General features: G+C 45.1%; 1 protein-coding gene across 1 annotated transcript in view; it reads right to left on the bottom strand.

The window, feature by feature from the left end:
• Positions 1-2,954: 2,954 nt before the first annotated feature.
• agps (alkylglycerone phosphate synthase) overlaps positions 2,955-22,556 on the bottom strand; it is a 35,977-nt gene continuing 16,375 nt past the window's right edge. The window contains exons 10-20 of the mRNA XM_084179767.1: positions 22,190-22,298; positions 18,856-18,983; positions 18,201-18,252; positions 15,099-15,175; positions 14,883-14,995; positions 13,346-13,415; positions 12,879-12,940; positions 11,823-11,912; positions 9,352-9,451; positions 9,100-9,157; positions 2,955-4,346 (exon numbers count right to left, since the gene is read on the bottom strand). Coding sequence (XP_084035893.1) covers positions 4,225-4,346; positions 9,100-9,157; positions 9,352-9,451; positions 11,823-11,912; positions 12,879-12,940; positions 13,346-13,415; positions 14,883-14,995; positions 15,099-15,175; positions 18,201-18,252; positions 18,856-18,983; positions 22,190-22,298 — 981 coding nt within the window. The 3' untranslated portion in view covers positions 2,955-4,224. The remainder of the gene's footprint in view (positions 4,347-9,099; positions 9,158-9,351; positions 9,452-11,822; positions 11,913-12,878; positions 12,941-13,345; positions 13,416-14,882; positions 14,996-15,098; positions 15,176-18,200; positions 18,253-18,855; positions 18,984-22,189; positions 22,299-22,556) is intronic.

Raw genomic sequence — 22,556 nt, 5'->3', positions numbered from 1 at the left:
ATTCACCCTCAATGGCACACATACACAATCCATGTCAAGGCTTAAAAATCCTTCTTTAACCTGTCTCCTCCCCTTGATGATGGGCAAGTACAATGATTGAAGTGGATTTAATAAGTGACATCAATAAGGGATCATAGCTTTGACCTGGATTCACCTGGTCAGTCTCATGGAAAGATGTTCCTAATGTTTTGTACACTCATTGTAAATTCAGGGTGGTGGTGGTGGTGGTATATAAATCAACATGGATGATCATTTGTAATTACAATATATCTCTGAATGTGATTGCTACATATCTGAACGTAGCTGTTCCCCAGCTCAGTGCTGTGTTCCTCATGTTGACGTCAGCAACAGTAGCAGCAGCAGTGTGTGGGTGGGTGAGTGGGAGGATGAATCTCAGGGGAGCTGCTGGAGATACCTTTGACAGGAAGCACAGAAAGGATGTGTGCTACAGCAACTCCTCCGTGCTGGATTACCTTGAGCTTGAAGGTTGAGTCAAATGCGTGTCTTAGAGGACGAGTGGGCGGCCGAACAATGCCTGGATGTTTATGAGGACCGGGCCCTTTGCTCTGCTGACCGTCAAGCCCTCTGTGTGTGTTTGTGTGTGTGAGCACTAGGAAGCTGAGAGGAGAATATGTGTTCTGACATCACCTGTGTGAGGGACAAGCGGTGACATTTCCTGTCAATTGGCTACAGTATTTCCATTAAACTGAACGGAAACTGATGTCATTCTACAAGACAACTGCTGGTTTTATTTCAATTTATTGCACAAACAGCATTAACAAAATGTACTTGAATGTTAATATATTATCAAGAATTGGAAAATAACAAACATTCACATTTCAAGCTCTCGTTAAGTTCTCTTTCGATATGATCACAAGAAGTAAAAGCATGAAACTGATCAGAAAATGCTGGCTCGGGCCCCATCATTTCATTGGAGCTGGAGATGAGAGACTTGGGCAGGAAGGTGACATGGGGTGACACACAATGCACTGTGGGAAAGCTGTGAGGCTAGGTTGGGAACAGGAGGAGCGAAGTCATACAGTAGCAGTGACAGAAAAATGGTAGCACAACATTGCATGTTGTATCTTTCTCTAGCACCGTACAGTAGAATCCATATCTGCGAATTCCGGATTGGCCACAACATCAACACATGCCTCCCAAAGAGAGGCCAAATTTAGCTGCACAATCACTGGTAAAAGGTGACAAAGGTACAATTTTGCCTCAAATGTATCCTTTCCAACAAAACCACAATACTAGGACACTCACCAGACTAGCAATTAATTCTGATTTATTTTTGTGTAAATACAACTCCTAACTACAAGCAACTTATTTTGAAGTAGTGACAATTGTAATTTTATTTTAATGAAGTTTTGTCTGATATGAACAGGAATAAGTACTGTACATGTAATACTTACAGCAACAGTTTTTATACATGTTTAGATATTTCTAGAGATGGTGTCTGGATATTTGCATATATAAATAATAAAACAAGTATCATCAGGATATATACAGTACCAGTCAAACAAATCAAAATATATTTTATATTATTCAAAGTAGCCACCCTTTGCCTTGATGACAGCTTTGCACACTCTTGGCATTCTCTCAACCAGCTTAATGAAGAATGCTTTTCCAACAGTCTTGAAGGAGTTCCCACATATGCTGAGCACTTGTTGGCTGCTTTTCCTTCACTCTGCGGTCCAACTCATCCCAAACCATCTCAATTGGGTTGAGGTTGGGTGATTGTGGAGGCCAGGTCATCTGATACAGCACTCCATCACTCTCCTTCTTGGTAAAATAGCCCTTACACAGCCTGGAGGTGTGTTTTGAGTCATTGTCCTATTGAAAAACAAATGATAGTCCCACTAAGCGCAAACCAGATGGGATGGCGTATCGCTGCAGAATGCTGTGGTAGCCATGCTGGTTAAGTGTGCCTTGAATTCTAAATAAATCACAGACAGTGTCACCAGCAAAGCACCCCCACACCATCACACCTCCTCCATGCTTCACGGTGGGAACCACACATGCGGAGATCATCAATTCACCTACTCTGCGTCTCATAAAGATACGGCAGATGAAACCAAAAATCGCACATTTGGACTCATCAGACCAAAGGACAGATTTCCACCGGTCTAATGTCCATTGCTCATGTTTCTTGGCCCAAGCAAGTCTCTTCTTCTTATTGGTGTCCTTTAGTAGTGTTTCTTTGCAGCAATTCGACCATGAAGGCCTGATTCACGCAGTCTCCTCTGAACAGTTGATGTTGAGATGTGTCTGTTACTTGAACTCTGTGAAGCATTTATTTGAGGTGCAGTTAATTCTAATGAACTTATCCTCTGCAGCAGAGGTAACTCTGGGTCTTCCTTTCCTGTGGCGGTCCTCATGAGAGCCAGTCTCATCATAGCGCTTGATGGTTTTTGCGACTGCACTTGAAGAAACTTTCAAAGTTCTTGACATTTTCCAGATTTACTGACCTTCATGTCTTAAAGTAATGATGGACTGTCATTTCGCTTTGCTTATTTGAGCTGTTCTTTCCATAATATGGACTTGGTCTTTTACCAAATAGGGCTATCTTCTGTATACCCTACCCCCCCCCCCCCCCCTACCTTGTCACAACACAACTGATTGGCTCAAACGCATTAAGGAGGAAAGAAATTCCACAAATTAACTTTTAACAAGGCACACCTGTTAATTTAAATGCATTCCAGGTGACTACCTCATGAAGCTGGTTGAGAGAATGCCAAGTGTGCAAAGCTGACATCAAGGTAAAGGGTGGCTACTTTGAAGAATCTCAAATCTAAAATATATTTTGATTTGTTTAACACTTTTTTGGTTACTACATGATTCCATGTGTTATTTCATAGATATCTTCCCAAATTATTCTACAATGTAGAAAATAGTAAAAATAAAGAAAAACCCTGGAATGAGTAGGTGTGTCCAAACTTTTGAATGGTACTGTAAGTGTTAATGTAATACTAAATGTATTCATGTCCCATATATTTAAATATACAGCATGTACAAACATATACATTCAGTATGTTTGCATGGTCTGTATGGTGAAAGGGTTGTGAAAAGTCTTTGGTACAAACATGGGCATTGGGATTCAGTCGTCTGTAACCTGTTAACACTAAAGCATGTATGATCCAAGTACATTGGCTTTGTCCACAAACTGAACTCTCTAGATGACAGGCAAAGAACATACTAGGTTAAAATCTAAAACAGAAAAATCTATTAAAAAACAAAAAATATGAGTTGATAGGTGCATCATCTAACCTTGTCCTAGTTTCTTCAATGACCGTTTTTTAAACGTAATGGTTAAGGTTTTAGGGTAGGGACATTTGAACCTTGAGGTCCATTTTCAGTAGAGGCACCATTCAAGCATAATGTAAATCCTCCTTGGTAGGTACACGTTTAGATCCAAACAAAATACACATATCCTGCGGCAATAATTAATAATTCTAAGTAATAACAAAAAGGCATGAGGGCTTGAGTTGAGAAACAAAGACCAACTGGAAAAAGAGAAATCTCTAATGAAGGCATGGACATTATTAGGGAAGAAACAGGATGCCATAAAAAGACAAAGCAGTCAAGCTTCCACAGTTGGTAAAATTGCACGTGGAGTATGTGTGGAGGAAAGGGAGAAGGCAGACATCTTCAGAAAGGCACAGGGATATAGAGAGCGTATTCATCTCAAACTTACTGCTAAAGTAGTGCCAAACACAGGTGAATAAACAATGTGTACAAATAAAAATGTAGTTAATGAAGTTGGCAAAAATACTAGGAAACAATTAATTAATGAATAAATGGCGAACACGGGATCACAAAAGTTAGCCTGCATCATGAAAGGCCATTCCTATGGCGTGTTGTACATGTGACTGAAACGATCAACAGTACACATTTACAGTACTATAGTTAGTAGGACTGAGGCCTTGATGCAATGATCTTCAAAATGAATAATTAATGATTATTGTTACAACGTGCAATATAATGTAATGCAAGGAAAGTGAAAGGTGATAAGCTTATGCTTTCCTCAATAACCAGACATACAGGCTAGGAATGGAACCATATCTGATAATGAAAGCTCAACTCTTCAAGTCATACAGAAGGAGAAAAACATGTATATTTCTTTTCATTACATTTCTAATTTTAGTAACCATTAATCCAATTGCACGAGAGGCTGTTAGAAAAGGTGTGAAGATAAAGGTGGAAAACAAAGCATGAAGTAAATTAGAGGAGGTTTCGGTTGCCGAAAATGTTATCTGGGTCCACATAATCCTTGACGGACTTGAGCATCCCGACACCCACGTTGGAGATGCTCTCCTTCATCCACTCCTTCCGAAGTTTCCCAACTGGAGAGAGAGAGAGAAGACAAAAATAAACACAAAGAAAGGAGAAAGGAGAAATCAGCATGCCTGATTGCTCAGCAGGCTGCTGGGAACCAATCAATCTTGTGAGAGTGAGTGAATAAACAGAGGGTGATAAATGCTTTTATTCAGAGAGGAGAAATGTTTTGCATGGCATGATTTATGGAGCCCAGCAGACTATCAAACTCATTAGGCCCTGTGTGTTCCCTGAGGAGAGGAGGTGCCGGCTGGCCGCCGCATGCACGCCCCGCTCTGCCTCGCTCTCCCTCCCTCACTCACTCGTTCCCCGAGCAGGCTTCCACTACCTTATCATTCTCCTCCCCCCACGGTGTGTGGGGTGGGTGTTCTCCTCAGGCTGACCAGCACAGCCCTAAAGGCCAAGTGTGCCACGCTCGCCTGCTCCACACACACCGCCTTCCTTCTGACCCTGGCCACTGACTGTGCTGGTGGCGTGGGGACACAATGGTCCTCTGTCATGGTGCTGGCTGCAGGCCACTATGAGGAGGCTCCTGCTGAGGAGCTGGCACAGTATGGGCCGGGCCTGGCCAGGGTGCACAGACCAGTGCTCTGCCAGCTGTCCAGACAGACAGACACACTTCAGAGCCCCCCAGTCCTGCCAGGCCCACAGTAGTGAGTCTGGAGCCTCTGGGAGATGGACAGGTTCTCACTGGTCCCTGGCACACAGTCAACACCAAGGCCCTAACACTGACCAGAGCATGGCTGGAAACAAGGAGCATTCATGGGACTTACAAAAATGCTGCTCCACATTGAAAATGCTACAGTAGCATTCGATCCACTATCAGATTTATAATGACAATGTTCTCAATCATGACAACAGGTCACAGAAACCTCACTCCTTTTGTCTGATAACACACAATTCATTTAGTAAGTAAATAACGAACAAAAAAGAAGTTGAGGAAACCAGTCAATCTGAAAGCGAGATTGTGCCTTTGAAGAGGGGGAACCCAGCAGTCTGTTTGCTCTGGGTAAACATCAAGCGTAAGGTCGTACTTTCTTGGAAAAGTACACACATCTATCTTTTTCCACTAGTCTAAAAATGGCCCTGATAATGGAATGATCTTCAACAGGTGCCACTGAAACAGAGTGAGTACATACTTTGGGAGCTCAAGCTACTGCAGGTAGTGCACAGATATAACCATCGGAGATTAGATAAGAGTACGCTGACAAATTTAACAGAGCAAAATAAAAAAAGGGGTGTTCACATAACATCCTCTGTAACTACCCCACACACGCCCCACCCTGTCTCTACGTCACTGGCATTGAGGAGAGCCAGTCCAGCCTCCCATGTTAACGGGGGGAGATGAGGAAAGGGGGCCGACTGAGACCTGGAGCATGGGGAGGCTTGGGGAGATGGGCGGGCGCCATGTTATCAGTGACGCCGAGGCGGAGCAGCCAGGGTATACAGATGGAAATCAGCCATGGGGCCACAGAGGGTCGTCTCCTGACAAGACAGGACAGACAGGGGGGGGACACACCACACACCCCCAGATGGTGACAGTGGGACCAGTCAGTCACCCAATCCGCTGCTACCCAATAACTAACAAAGTGGGCTTCTCTCCTCCTCCTCCCTCCTCCTCCCCTCCCTCATCCCACCTCCATCCCTCCCTCCACTCAGGAAGGAGAGAAAACAGAAGGTGCTGGGACTGCATCATTGCCTCCATCACAGTGATAATTTACACATCTATCTTGTCATTTTCCCTCCTTTTCGCCTGCTATTGCAATCAATCTACCCTGGGTTTAGCCATACAGCAGTCAGGCAGGCACTTACTTTGGAAATGAATGAGAAAGAGAAACACTGAGGCCTAGAAACAGCGGATATTTCTGTGTACCACTGGGAGACGGCACACCAACGAGAGCTATGGCTAATGAACGGAAAATAAGCTAATTAAACTCATTTTTCTTGGTTTCCAACTGCGCTACTCGGTGACCTATGTAGTAGTGCAGTTGACTGGCGGCATTAGGCCGGCATTCTATAGAGTCACATGGTCAGGAGAAGCTGCCTGCCTGCTATAGACTGAGCTGAGAGCCTTGCAACTCTCTCTCTCTAGCGCTCCATCTCTATAGCGCTCTCTCTCTCTCTAGCGCTCTCTCTCTCTCTAGCGCTCCATCTCTATAGCGCTCTCTCTCTCTCTAGCGCTCTCTCTCTAGCGCTCCATCTCTCTCTAGCGCTCTCTCTCTAGCGCTCCATCTCTATAGCGCTCTCTCTCTCTCTAGCGCTCCATCTCTATAGCGCTCTCTCTCTCTCTAGCGCTCCATCTCTCTAGCGCTCTCTCTCTCTCTAGCGCTCCATCTCTCTAGCGCTCTCTCTCTCTCTAGCGCTCCATCTCTCTAGCGCTCTCTCTCTCTCTAGCTCTCTCTCTCTAGCGCTCTCTCTCTCTCTAGCGCTCCATCTCTATAGCGCTCTCTCTCTAGCTCTCTCTCTCTAGCGCTCTCTCTCTCTAGCGCTCTCTCTCTCTAGCGCTCTCTCTCTCTCTAGCGCTCTCTCTCTCTAGCGCTCTCTCTCTCTAGCGCTCCCTCTCTCTAGCGCTCTCTCTCTCTAGCGCTCTCTCTCTCTCTAGCGCTCTCTCTCTCTAGCGCTCTCTCTCTCTAGCGCTCCATCTCTATAGCGCTCCATCTCTATAGCGCTCCATCTCTATAGCGCTCTCTCTCTCTCTAGCGCTCTCTCTCTCTCTAGCGCTCTCTCTCTCTAGCGCTCTCTCTCTCTAGCGCTCTCTCTCTCTCTAGCGCTCCATCTCTCTAGCGCTCTCTCTCTCTAGCGCTCTCTCTCTCTAGCGCTCTCTCTCTCTAGCGCTCTCTCTCTCTAGCGCTCTCTCTCTCTAGCGCTCTCTCTCTCTAGCGCTCCATCTCTCTAGCGCTCTCTCTCTAGCGCTCTCTCTCTCTAGCGCTCTCTCCCTCTAGCGCTCTCTCTCTCTAGCGCTCCATCTCTCTAGCGCTCTCTCTCTCTAGCGCTCTCTCTCTCTAGCGCTCTCTCTCTCTAGCGCTCCATCTCTCTCTAGCACTCTCTCTCTCTCTAGCGCTCCATCTCTCTCTAGCGCTCCATCTCTCTCTAGCGCTCTCTCTCTCTAGCGCTCTCTCTCTCTAGCGCTCTCTCTCTCTAGCGCTCTCTCTCTCTAGCGCTCTCTCTCTCTAGCGCTCCATCTCTCTCTAGCACTCTCTCTCTCTCTAGCACTCTCTCTCTCTAGCGCTCCATCTCTCTAGTGCTCTCTCTCTCTCTAGCGCTCTCTCTCTCTAGCGCTCCATCTCTCTAGTGCTCTCTCTCTCTAGCGCGCTCTCTCTCTAGCGCTCCATCTCTCTGTGTACTGGCCTGTTTTGACAAATGGGGACCAGGACATGAAAGAGAGGGTAGTGTAGTGGCCCTATGTGTCTCTGATATGAACAGACCCAAGTCCAGTGGAGTGAGTGTCTGAAGGACCAGGGCTGTGTGCTGTTTCTGTGTTTACACTGATGGATGACTCTCAACCTGACTGGTGTTCAACAGCTCTGCTCCTGCTAAAACATTACATTTCCTTTTACATTCTACTCTGATGCAACAGTGACCACCTAGTGCTAAACATCGGGGCTAGAACAACAAAACATTACAACATCTTGTAATGAATGGATGATATGTGATTACTTCTAAAATGTACTAAAACCGACCAGTCATATCCAGTCCACATATATTTGTGTAAAAATGTAGTTGAGTGTTGTAGCAGAGTGTATTGAGCTGCAGGGATGGGTAGTGGAGAACTGGGGATTGGGAGTTCCACACACACCACTCACCCACAGCCACTCCACACACACACACCCTGTGCAGCCTGACCTGGTGTAAACACAGGTTAGAAAAATGTATATTTCCTGCGGTGGCCTCCCACCTCGCCTTCCCAGACTACATCTGTTTTCTTTGATACACAAAACCCAGTGAAACTAGCTCCATTTGTCACGCAGTGATTGTGGGCAGACAAACCGGCCTGTCCGCGCTCAGATAGCAGACCCAGCTGTTATTAATCACAATTACAGAGTGGGCCTCGCACCGAGAAGCTGCATCAATATCCCCTCCTCTCCCCCCGGCCCCACACATCCCTACTCAGCCCCGGGTGGCCGGCTGGCCCACCGTTTGGAGGTCAGTAAATACCGGGCGATAACACTGGCATCATTTACCCTGGCCCATTGCCTTCTTGTATTAGCAATCTTTTAATTTTTAACCTTCCCCACCTTTAGGAGAAATTGTGATTTAATATCGCAGCTGATTCACTGCATGCTGTTTTTGACAGGCATGATGAATAGCCTGAAGTGATGTATGAAAACGGCCAGGCGGATGCCAATATAGATAAGGTAAGGTAGCCATTTCGGTTAGTCCTGATAGGGCACCACAGAGTCGTTTTTCCCCTCCCTCCCCTGCTCACGTTTCATTTGCCCCGTGGTGAAATGAACAAAGAGCCAAGGCAGACTCATTTGTCTGCACTGTGGGAAAGTTTGGACGCGCCAAGGAAGCAATGAAAGATCTCCTCCTAGCCAAAACAGAGGTTTTCAAAAGACTCTGTGCCTGCTTACTTCCATAGAGTAGCACACCTAAAGCGCCTGTCAGACTACCCTAATGTGACTTTAAACCACTGCCCTGCCATCCACCTCTTTAAGTGAGGAGCCAGGTCAATATTATCAATTTGTAGGTGTTGATATGAAGAAACGGTGCCAAAGCATGCTGAAACGGCTAGATGTAGGGATGTTCACATGACTATACCTCCATGGTGGTGCGAGAGGCTTCCTCCATTGGCTAGGATCTCCTCTCTGGCAGCATGCTAGGAACAGACAATAGACAACACACGTCAATCAATGCATCAATTAACCCATTATTTCACTATGACTATCATCACTCTTAACTATGGTTGTATATATCCTCCTGAGTGGTAACAGGGGTAGAGTTTCAGGTCAGATATGATGCATGTCTCTGAGTGGGTAACTAGTACAGATTTGGAGTGCGCCATAGCTTTACCTCCACTTGTTCATATGTATGTACTGGATCCGCCAGTCCTCTGTAGTTGAAGGCAAAGTAGAAGTAAACACATGCGCCAGCGTCATAGGTCTGAGTCACTCTGCAAGATAAGAGAAAAGGGTTTCAACATGATCGTGTTCACAACAACAGAGAATAAAGGCTGGGTTATGTTATTTTGTTTTTTGAACGCTTTTTTCACACTTGTCCCACTGTAATTTATCTCCACATGAATCCAAAGAGAGCATCATTTAGAAGAGCCAAAATCCATTTTGTAACAATACATGCTATTTTTTCTCATTGGAATCAGAGGGCAGACAGATGGAGCCGAGAGGCTGGTCTTTTCTCGTGAACCTCTGACCCCAATTCTCCTCATGTTTTCTGAGAAGCGGAGGAGATGCGTTGGATCGGTCACCTTTCATAACATCCCATTATCAGGACATTGAATGGCCATCAGCACACTTTGATTGGATTATCTGAGCTACATTTACAATGGTTCAGGACACATGATTCTTCAACACTGGTGGTCCATAACTGGCTAAAGGATTGTGCTTTCACATGAATACGCAACAAGAAATTATTATAATGACTGACATTTTGCACAGTTCAAAAGATTAATACAATTCAGTGGGATTTTGAAAACGTTATCGGCTTCCTTTTAAAGAAGCACAGGGCTACTAATATGATAAAATGATGCTTGAGTCCCTTATCATAATTTTTTTATGGATATTAACCATCTTAGTAGGCATGTGCATATTTACTATAACTCTCTAACCAGGGCAAATATATCTGCATTGAAAATGAAACTAAACCCTTATCAATGCAACTCTGTCCTTCAGGGAAAGGAAACACCAGTACAAGAGTATCTTTCCCTGTCTCTTTCCTGTGTTGTTTAGCTCTAGCCCGTCTCTTTACTGTGTTGTTTAGCTCTAGCCCGTCTCTTTACTGTGTTGTTTTGCTCTAGCCCGTCTCTTTCCTGTGTTGTTTAGCTCTAGCCCGTCTCTTTCCTGTGTTGTTTAGCTCTAGCCCGTCTCTTTCCTGTGTTGTTTAGCTCTAGCCCGTCTCTTTCCTGTGTTGTTTAGCTCTAGCCCGTCTCTTTACTGTGTTGTTTTGCTCTAGCCCGTCTCTTTACTGTGTTGTTTAGCTCTAGCCCGTCTCTTTACTGTGTTGTTTAGCTCTAGCCCGTCTCTTTACTGTGTTGTTTAGCTCTAGCCCGTCTCTTTACTGTGTTGTTTAGCTCTAGCCCGTCTCTTTACTGTGTTGTTTAGCTTTAGCCCGTCTCTTTACTGTGTTGTTTAGCTCTAGCCGTCTCTTTCCTGTGTTGTTTTGCTCTAGCCCGTCTCTTTCCTGTGTTGTTTTGCTCTAACCCGTCTCTTTCCTGTGTTGTTTAGCTCTAGCCCGTCTCTTTACGGTGTTGTTTTGCTCTAGCCCGTCTCTTTCCTGTGTTGTTTAGCTCTAGCCCGTCTCTTTCCTGTGTTGTTTAGCTCTAGCCCGTCTCTTTACTGTGTTGTTTAGCTCTAGCCCGTCTCTTTACTGTGTTGTTTTGCTCTAGCCCGTCTCTTTACTGTGTTGTTTAGCTCTAGCCCGTCTCTTTACTGTGTTGTTTTGCTCTAGCCCGTCTCTTTACTGTGTTGTTTAGCTCTAGCCCGTCTCTTTACTGTGTTGTTTAGCTCTAGCCCGTCTCTTTACTGTGTTGTTTAGCTCTAGCCCGTCTCTTTACTGTGTTGTTTTGCTCTAGCCCGTCTCTTTACTGTGTTGTTTAGCTCTAGCCCGTCTCTTTACTGTGTTGTTTTGCTCTAGCCCGTCTCTTTACTGTGTTGTTTTGCTCTAGCCCGTCTCTTTACTGTGTTGTTTAGCTCTAGCCCGTCTCTTTACTGTGTTGTTTAGCTCTAGCCCGTCTCTTTACTGTGTTATTTTGCTCTAGCCCGTCTCTTTACTGTGTTGTTTTGCTCTAGCCCGTCTCTTTACTGTGTTGTTTAACTCTAGCGCGTCTCTTTACTGTGTTGTTTTGCTCTAGCCCGTCTCTTTTGAGGAGTTGTGGGAAGAGCTGTTGTTCCTTTGACATGGCCTATTGCTCGGAGGGTGTGCTGGCTTCTAGAGTTTAAATGGGCAAATCAATCTTGTGACAGACTGCAGGCAGGAAATAAATGGCTGAAGCATAATCAGGTTGGGCCCTAATCTGTCCACAGTGAGCAAGGAGCAGGCGGTCTGTGTGTGTGGCCAGGTCATACAGGGAAGGTCACACAGGACTCCTCTCTTGCCTGCTCATACACTACTGGCCCACTCATAGTAGGGAACACGTTTTAGAAGGTATAATCATAGGATATGATCAACCACAACGGTCAAATATGTACACAAGTTGAATCATAGAGATGCAGAGATTAGGTAGACGTTTTTAAGATGATCTCCACAATGTCAGCAAGTGTGTTGTAGCTCGGAACCAAGACAGATGAAAGGTCTCTTCCTAAACGTACCTGCATGAGGTCAAGGGTTGAAACTGGACCCCTCGCTCTTTACACTCTCTGTTAATACGCTCTTTGACATTCCGGCAAAGGTCCAATACCCTGAAGAAAGACAACACGAGAAAGAAACATACTCAATAACATGTTCTCCTGAAGAGTAGAAGAATGTTAGGACATGATGAAAGCCCTGTCTGAGACCCAAGTGGCACCCTATTCCCTACACAGTGCATTGCTATATAGGGAATAGGGTGCACAACCCCATGATTTAACACAGTATGACAGGTGGAGCTGAGCTGTCGGAGTTGTGTGAAGTGAAGGCCTCTGGCCCTGAACAGTGGGGTACACAGACAGAGAGACGGACAGAATGGAGACTGCAGTGCTAGGTATTTGTAGCTGGGAGAGACTGGCTCACTCTGGCCTCTAATGGCCGTCACTCCCAGGCATGTGCAGCCGAGTGTGGAGAGATGGAGGAGGAGGAGGAAGAGGAAGAGGGGTAATGAGCCCTGAACATATGCTCGCCTGCACGCCTGATCCCTTGCTAACCCCCATCAGGCAGTCTACACAGTGGGGTGCTGAGCACACGTACGTGTATGTTGGTGTCCGTGTGTGTGTCTGTGTCCGTGTGTGTCTCTCCTGAGATTTCGCTTTAAGGTACAAGGGAGTTAGTCATGTTTGTGCATGTGTGGGAAGAACTGTGTGGTTATATAATGGGAAGGTTTTTACACTGAATTTCCAACACTGTATGTTGGAAATTCATGTTAAATCTCACATCCAGCAACACACATGAACGCATCACACTGGCCGTGTCTCTCTCTCTTTCCCTCTCGCTCCCCAGCACAGTGTCAGGCTGGGGCTGAGGAGGCAGTGTTCCCTCCCACGCACAGCCAGTTAATGGAGGGAGAAGGCAGGCATGAAGGTGAATGTCAGAGAGGGAGAGGGAGGCTGAGCTACTTGTCTTTGGGGCTCTTCAAACTGACTGTGTGGGAAGAGTGATGTCGAATTGTCACACCAGTTCAGAGACACTCGTTCATTCACAAAGGTTAAACAAGTTGCCAACTTTGTCTTTACCTGTCCCAAGGTGCCGATGTCTCGAATGATTCTGCGACCACGTAGTAATCCATCCCCAAGTCCTGTTAATAAAAGAAAATACAAATACAAATGTAAAATGGCTTGGATTTGAGAAGGGGACAATCTATAATAAAATAACTATTATTGGATGTCAAATAAAGCGGCACACAACATAGCTAGTGTTTCACAATTTACGTAAAAAAAATCTGCGCTTTTCACTGTCAATTGCTCATGCCAAGATTCCTTGAATGACAACATGACATCCCTGACTGAACAGAGGCCAGATATCTCTGAGGTCACATTCTGCAGCCTTTGTGTGTATGTTCCTTCTACCCTATCAGCTGACAGAGGTCTCCATCTATCTGCCCCTGTTTAGCAGTGCCCCCCTCCCCCTCCCTCCCCTAGCTGTCTCTGGACACTGGGAGAGTAGGGGAGAATAGAGGAGAACAGGGGGAGTAATGACCCACCCGGAGGTAAGCGATGACGAAGGTCAGAATGTAGCCTCTCTGCCCATTGTCCTCTCCAGCTGCCAGGCCCCTGGAAACAGATAACAGGGTTAATATTTAACAGGTTCCTTTCTGGCCCTGTCATCTCTCCCTGACCACGGCTGCCTGTGATGCCCGTCAGCACCCGTCACTGCCACAATGTTCAAATCAATGATTGCCGCTCTGTGCCTCCCTGCGGGTCACCCACACATCCATCACCCGCCGTGGGTAACACAATTTTCACCTACTACCCAAACTAATCAGGACGCGCTCATTAAGAAATCACTATATTGATTTACCTGTTATTTTCTCCCCTTATTTCTTAAAACCAGAAGAAAGTATCCCTTACAGACCCACCCAATCGATCACAGGCTCTCGACAGTTGATGACGGTTGATTTGAAATAATGGAAAAACAAAACGCAACACACTGCCTGGTAGGTGAGGCCTTTTCAATGATTAAACTCATGAATTGGTCAGGATATTACCTGAGGGCACTAAGCCAGTGACCTGAGGAATGGACTGGAAGCTGTGCACTGGGCCAAGGAGCAACACTAATACACAATCCATAGGGTCACCAAGACAATAACGGTATTTCTCATGGGTCCAGTGTTTTCATGAAAGGTTTGTTTATGATGACTAGGAGCAGAGTGGATGAGGTGTGTTCAGGGAAGGAAGAAGTGAGTTATTTTCTACAGTATGCTCCGATTCCTCTGTAATGGTGTGGAACCGTGTGGTTCCGGGCAGGGTGGGTCCCCCCAGCCCAGTGTGGAGGCCCTCAGGCACCTCAGACATGGGCCTCACAGCACGGCTTCATCACCAAGTCCCTACTCACTGACCTCTGGGGTACTACAGACCACAAAACGGACACAAACACACTTTTGTATATATATCGATTATTTTGGGCCTTTCAGTTGTATACAGGGTTGTTACAAGAGTGAAGGAATGTTTCCAGAATTCCACGAGTGCAGGTGAATTGAACATGTAGGAGAACTATGAGGAACCCAGGTTTGTTGCTGTTGTAGTTAATGAGCAGACATACAGAATGGAGAGAGATAGAATCCCTTTCCGGATGATAGATCACTTATTTCCACCAAGGCCTCTATTGATCTGCCTCACAATCAATCAGAAGAGCCAGGGCCCTCCACCCCCCCACCCCCCCATCACCAAAGTAGGCCTGACAGGAGGACGGCCACAGGTGATCCATCACACTGCTCTTTATACTTGGTCTTAGATTGGTTCAAACACACCACCTTCAGCATGAGGGGCCAAGCTCCTCCACTATGGCAATGGAATGCCTCCAAGCAAGGCCTAAGGCAGATTTCTCACAATGAGGAGTGTACCAAGTACCAACTGTGGTTTTGTCATGTGTTGTATGTGTTCTCTGATTAGAATGCAACCTGTGTGCTGAAGACAGTCTTCCAGACTAAAGGGGGGAATTTAACCCTCACAAATGTAGGATACATGTTGGGTAACATCTACTGACCTGAGAGAATGAAATAGGGGTGAGGGGCTACTTACCCAAATTTTGCAGCAATGTCGTAAACTTGTTTTTCGTGCTGCAGGACCCTTTCGCGGTCCCCTTCAAACAGCAGGGTGGCAACAACCAGCTGGTGGGGGTCGAATCCTTTGAACTGGGAAAAACAGGTAAGTAAAATTTGTTTAACACTTTCCAGAAAGTACAAATGACAAGAGAGAAATGAGGAGTAGTATTTCTGCCAAACCATTAAGAATTACCTTGGTGATGTAGAATTTCTTTAACCCTTCCACAAAATTTGTGAAAATGGACGACACTTGAGGTTTCAGGGCATGACCTGTAGAAACAGAAGGGTCAAGTCCCTCAACTCAAAACCAAGTGGACCTCTGTCTTTCCTCTTTTGGACAATACAGTTTAGAGGAAACACCGATATCATTTATTCACACATTTGGTCACACTTAGCCCACCCATCTCCTGCCTGTTTCCTCCAGGACTCTAACAGGGCAACTAAGTCATATTTATTTGGGTGTGGGAACAAAGGGAGGAAAATAAATGGTAACATTTGAATAACTTTACAAGTGGCCAGTAGGCTGCCTGCGACAGGGACAATAAATCAGTGGGTTTCCGAGGGGAAGTGGGCTTGACACGGCCATATCCGTCTTCCTCAGCCACCACACGTTTTGATTTATTCGTGATCGGACACACAAAGCGCCTGTGGACAAGCTAAAATGAGGGTCTGGAGCTGATGGGATGGTTATCAATCACAGTGGGGTAGAGTCCTGGGTGATTCTGTGGAGACTGAACACTTCATTTCTTCCCCTCCGTCTCACAGTCTCTTCATCACTTAGTGTTCCAATTGTTTCCATTCCAAATTTGATTTTGGGTCTTTAGGTCTCCCGCAGCCATCACGCTCATTAATTAAATACTCAACGACCAGAGAGAGGGGGGATTACACATACAGTGTGTCATTCCCCCCCCCTCTCCCTTTTGTTCATTTGCATTTAATGCATGTCAACGGCCAACATACCACTTGCCATTTTCATCTAACTAGCGTATTGAGATAAGTGACCCCTATATTTTACAGTACATTGTATATTCTGAAATGAGCAGGCCCATTGAATACATTTACATTTTTTACATTTTAGTCATTTAGCAGACGCTCTTATCCAGAGCGACTTACAGTTAGTGAGTGCATACATTTTCATACTGGCCCCCGTGGGAAACGAACCCACAACCCTGGCGTTGCAAGCGCCATGCTCTACCAACTGAGCTACAGGGGACTACATCAGATCCCTTCACTCAGCAGCCAGGGTGATTAAAAGGGAAGACAACCCAGCAAACAAAAATAGGTTCTGTGAACATTCATTAGGTTGCCCCAAAACACAAAAACTGTCCAGTTGTGCTGATGATTATACAATGTTTGTGTAAAACATTTGCCTGATGTTGCAAGAACATTCACAGAACACATTTTGTTACATTACCTGGAAACCTAATAAAAACCTTAGGGGAATGTTCTGTGGTGGTTGTCACAGATGTTGTGCACAACATTTTAGTGAATGCTAGAACATTCCAATAATATTTTGTTACCAACAACATTATTTGCATGTTTTGGGATGTTATCATCCTAATGTTAGATAAAATCCTAACTAGAACTTAATGGGAATGTTAGCTAATGTCCTGGGAATGTTCCCGGTTTGCTGGGAAGGCACTAATAAGGCCAAGAAGGTATCCTATCAGTCCGGACTGAGGTTCAGTTATTAGTGAGAAACCTGGTCGCTTCATCTTGCCTGCTTAATGCTAAGAAGTGCTCACTCGGTGAAAAGTGGGAATATAAGGAGGCTAATGAGATCCCAGGAGACTGAAGAACTTTACAAAGATGTCTGGCACCAACGCCTGATACATTCCACCAGACCTCAAGAAACAATAATGTAAAACTTCAATATAACAACTGCTTAATTGTTGCCAAGGTCATTTTTCATTGGGCTTTAATCCACGAGTCGTGTGTGTGCAGCTAGCTACTCTGCTGAAATAATGATCAATTTAACTTAATGCAACGTAGCAGAGGGAGCCAAAAGCAAACATGAAGAAACGTTGCCAATGCTATATTATTTTCTCAAATGGATTACAGTTGGGGAAAAAAGCCTCACACAAAACCAGGCCAAATGGCAATTAAAAAGAATGTCAGATTCAAGGAATTAGACTACTTTCAAAAGACAATGACTCTGAGTAGAAAGATATGGCATATGAAGGAACTAGGGTTGGGAATTGCCAGGGACTTCACGATACGATCACGATACTTAGGTGCCGATACGATATATATTGTGATTATCACGATTCTATATGTATTGCGATTCGATACTGTGATTTTATTGCGATTCAATGTTCCAAACATATTCCTCACCATATGTCTGCTGCAGAGGGACGAGAGTCATGAGAAAACGAGTTCTGATCAGTCATGGAAATAAATGTGCTGAAAATAAATAGTTTTGGTGCAGGTCCAGCCAACTAGCGCAAAAATAATATTGCGTTATTGTCAAAACGATACAATATTTCATGAAAAATAATATCCCGATATGCAACTGTATCGATTTTTTCCCCCATCACTAGAAGGCACGTGCTGCATGTTCCTCAGACCCCAGCCTTTTACATTTTAGTGGACTGTGGAGGGGGCTAGAGGGAATAACTTAGAAATGAAAACCAGGTCAGCCACACAGCACAGGCAGGGTGTGGAGCCAGACAGCATAGTCTACTACTTCACTTTGAGCTCCCATGTTAAACAAAGATACACTGAGTGTACAAAACATTATGAACATTATGAGGTCTTTCCATGACCGACTGACCAGGTGAATGCTATGATAGCTTATTGATGTCACTTGTTAAATCCACTTCGATCAGTGTAGATGAAAGGGAGGAGACAGGTTAAAGAAGGATTTTTAAGCCTTGAGATATGGATTGTGTATGTGTGCCATTCAGAGGGTGAATGGGCAAGACAAAAGATTGAAGTGCCTTTGAACGGTGTATGGTGGATGCACCGGTTTGTGTCAAGAGCTCAACACTGCTGGGTTTTTCACGCTCAACAGTTTCCCATGGTTATCAAGAATGGTCCACCACCCAAAGGACATCCAGCCAACATCACACAACGGTGGGAAGCATTGGAGTCAACATAGGCCAGCATCCCTGTGGAACGCTTTCAACACCTTGTAGAGTCCATGCCCTGACGATCTGAGGCTGTTCTGAGAGCAAAAGGGGGATGGGGGTGCAACTCAATATTAGGAAGGTGTTCTAATGTTTTGTACACAATGTATATCAAAAGGTTCCTTTGCAGAGATGAAATGGCAGGGTTCTGAATGATGTTGACGTACCGAACTGAAACTGTTCGTTATCCATGAGCCGGATGGATGCAGGTGCACACCTCTGGGAGAAAAAAGAATTAATTTAGGAGCATGTTTAATTTTATTTTGTAAACATTTCCCCATCCCACACATTATTCTACTAATTTTCCTAGTGAAAGTTTAACCTGCATTACGTTTCGTCATTTAGAGAAAAACCTTTCAAATGACTTTGAAATAACATTTGTTTCACAATCATACACAACCTATAGACATGAGCAGATATTCCTGGTAGTGTGTGGATACGTCCATGAAAAGCCAAGGCTCAATGGTCGATACCTTAATTGTGTGCTATACGCTATACTACTGTACCGACTCAACTAATTCCTGTAACGAACGTAGCTGCACAAATTGTAGTCATCAATAATGGTTGCATCAGCACTACCCAGTCAGAGCAAGCAGAGGAACTTATTTGTTATTATGGTCTTCATTATCATTCAAATTAATTCCTTCCCAGATTTGGAGATCTGCCAAACATAACCTGACCACTTTGTTTTTACACTACAATATAGCATTGATCTGCACTGTTCAATACCTGCATAGTTTAGCTACTGTTCTCACTGTTATTATAATGTAACCTATTCGCAATAGGTACATTGTACAAACACAAGATGGTAATGGTCTTTACCTGCTTGGCAACCTCTCGTAAGCAGGACACTCCCGCCTCAAAGTTTGGGAAGACCACTGAGCCGTACTTCTGGTACTCTGGGATTGGCCGGATCTTCATCGTTACCTCAGTAACCACACCAAGAGTTCCTAGTGGAAAACACAGGGGCGCATACTATTGAAACCAAGGTTCTCATACAAGAATGACTGTAAAACAATAGCCTGACATTGGTTGTGGTTAGGTTTGATTGTGCTACATAATTGAAGCTTTAATGGCTGACTTAACTAACTGGGCGGGTGATGACCAGTGGTGTAGTGGAGGGTAACCACATGTAAACGTTGTTTACCCACCTAGTGTCTTTACCATCACATCATTGGTGGTGACCTATGTGCCACCTTTCACCTCTGTGATCTGGTTTCATGCTGCTCACAGGAGACCAATGAGATTTATCAAGGAAATAAAACAGGTCCATATCAAAGGAAGGCCAACACCAGGAGCACATTACATGTCGCCCAGGGTTCCCAGCTAACCCCTGACCCCACAAAGTATCCACTGTGTCTGCAGCTTTACGTGTCATGTTCCACCTTCTATTACCTGCAGGTAGAATTTTCCCTGCCCAGAGCAAGAATTGCAATGTCCAAAATGGCACCCTATTCCCTTTATAGTGCACTATTTCTTATCAGTGCCCATAGGGCTCTGGTACAAAGTAGTGCACTATAGAAAGAATAGGGTGCCATTTGGGACGCAAACATGTCCCTTAAGGAAAGTTCTCTATCAAAGCAGACAACGCCATTTCCCGTGTTTCAGAAAGACGAACAAGATGTTGTAGAAATGGATGACAATTTGAATGGACGGACTCCCAATTGGCAAAATATGGACAACTAATGGGCCAAACTATGCAGTAAACGCACCAATAAAGGAATTATGTTTAGCCTAGTGCCGTTTACAAATCCCATGGAGAGTATAGATGGAGTAACTGGCTCTATAAAACCTTAACGGTGGAACGGATTCTAATAAAGCTTTTATCTTAATGAGATCACACTGTAAATAGTGATAACCTCAGCGAGGCACCAGTTTATAATTCTGCGGGTGGAAATCAAAATGTGATGTTTATTTAATATATTGTCTTTAATTACTATTTCCATAAAAAACACAGATGTCTTGCTAACGGCTTAATGAGTGTTTATGAACGTTGGCTAATTTGAGAAAATATCCACAATAATTAAATACTGTCAGGTCAAGTTGAGCCATACACTGTCTTGGCCTATTCTCGCTCTGAATTCACACAATAATGTTACCTCGAAAGAAATCATCAATAACACTTCTAATACCACTTACTAACTGTAAGTCGCTCTGGATAAGAGCGTCTGCTAAATGACTAAAATGTAAAATGTTTTTGAAATCTCAAATACAGGACTTTTTCCTTTAGATTAATCTGTAATTCTGTAAATGTGTACTTGACTCATGTAATGTGCATTAGTGTTGTCCCATTGAGATGACACATATAGTCTGTACAGCCATATCCATTAGGGGCTGTCCTGTGCATGCCAAGGCCGTTAATGAGCCTTTTAATGTGACACTACATGCCACATGCTGCTCTCTAGTGGCCCAACCGAGAACATGTGACTCCATCATCACGCCTCTGCACATACCCTGGGCCTCCTCTCAGGGGCATCGTCACACCCACACTGTGGTGGAGGAGTGGAGGTAGAACCCAGAGCACAGAGACAGAGCGAGAGACAGAGCGAGAGACAGAGCGAGAGTGAGAGAGCGAGACAGAGACAGAGACAGAGAGAGAGAGAGAGAAAGAGAGAAAGGAGAGGAGGCTGGGTAGGACCAGCACAACGCTCTCAGCAAGGTCAACTAACACACTAACTCCAGAGGGGGAGACCGTATCGCGTGCGAGTGGGACAGCAAGAGCCATTTTTACCGCAATCCTCTATGTAAATGAGCCCTCGCTAACCTCGCTATAACCAGGGTTGTTTAGAGGAGATGTCCCTTCCAACAGAGGAGCCAGCACCATGCAGTACCTATTTCCTACGTTCTGTTATCACAGAGAGGAAAAAAAGCGGCAGTGAACAAGCCTGATATGTGAGATGCCATGCTGCTGAAACCTGTGGCCACTCGTTAAGGAGTCAAAGGAGGCAGTTTCACATCACATTAACTCCACACAACATGCGATTAGTGCTGGCCTGCTTCACACACCTGCATAACATTGGCAATGGCTTTGAAACAGAAACCTGATTATTATTGATTATTCCAATCAATCCCTTTTCACACTGCTTAGAGAAGGGCAGAGGGAAATACTTTGGTATTCAGGTCACTTCAAGGTCAGGGAGATTAGCGAGAGGAGGGATACTGTGTGTGGAATGAGAAGAGGAAGAGGGTTCTTAGTCATTTTTATTGAAATAGATGCCTGGCCACTTAACATGCAGAGCAGTGTTTGGGTTCCAGTGCTAGGCTCTGTTGTTGTGGACTAGTGTCAGCGTGTGGGATGCGTGTGCAGGGGGAGATATTGTAATGAGACCAAGCAGAGGTATGACCTCTCTCTCTCTCAGCTCCAGCAGCAGAGCAGGCCGCCCAGCCAGGTGCCCACACAGTGTCTGAGACTGGGGACAAGGTGGTCCTGTCTCCTCTCCTACCTAACAGGGGCTGGCTTCACAGTAGGCACCAGGCTCAAATAGGTCCAAAACTCAAGCCTAATACCAGTTAGATGAGGAACAACTACTCGGCACATCTGAGCCAACCCATTCTCCCCTTTCAATGATTACGATAGTCTTTATTTCAATCTCTGTGTCCCTGAATTGAAGGTAATTTAAAAGAGTTGATTGGACTAAATTAAATACATGTTGTTAGGCTTTCATTCGCAGATGTGCGTTAAGTATCCCGAAAAACCATTCTAATGAGTACAAATGGAGATCTCTGCCCAGCCCCAGTGTGGAGTCAGTGAGCAGCTTGCAATGCGTCGCTGAGCGTGTGTACCCACAGCTGTTGAACACTGCAGTGCCAGGAGTCCCTGCACCTCCTCTTTATGTGGGGGGTGGGAACCTGGCATATGGCACTATTCTCACTGGGCTCTCACAAGGACAGGGGAGCAGAAGAGGTGGGGGCGTGGGCAGGCATGAAGCACAGAGGCCCCAAAACCAATAGCCCTCTCTCTTGGCTAGATCTCTTCTCCCACTCTGGTTAAAGTTAACCTGAGCCGCTACATGAGAAGTACCGTGTTACTACTACACCCCTATCACATTATACACACACACACACACACACACACGCACACGCGTGAACTCATGCAGATAGGGTGAACTTTTATCATGTTGCAGTCATGAGCCACGAGAGGAGAGGCGAGTCTTACCTTCTGAGCCCAGGATGAAGTGGTGGATGTCTGGCCCAGTGGACATGCGTGGTCCCTGGCAGCTCTTCTCCATCACCCCTCGAGGGGTCACCACCTTTATGTGGATCACCTGCACACAGGACAATCAAGATGGCAGCTCAAGTCACTAAGTTTGACTTTAATAACCGCAGAGAGTAGTGGAATTTCCAGGTTAGAGTTTAAAACAAGAGCTTCCTGGGTTTGCTGAGGTCATATTCAAGGCTACATTCTGTCAACCATTGACAGATCTTAACCAAAGCAAGCAGGCTTCTTCCCAGGAAAAACAAATAGAATGGTTCCCATACAGAAGGTTTTGACGGCCGCACCTGCAACTTCACGTGCAAGTTGC

This window comes from Coregonus lavaretus (assembly GCF_964263955.1).
Source record: "Coregonus lavaretus genome assembly, chromosome: 16".
NCBI lineage: Eukaryota > Metazoa > Chordata > Actinopteri > Salmoniformes > Salmonidae > Coregonus > Coregonus lavaretus.
This window is presented reverse-complemented; position numbering and strand designations above follow the sequence as displayed.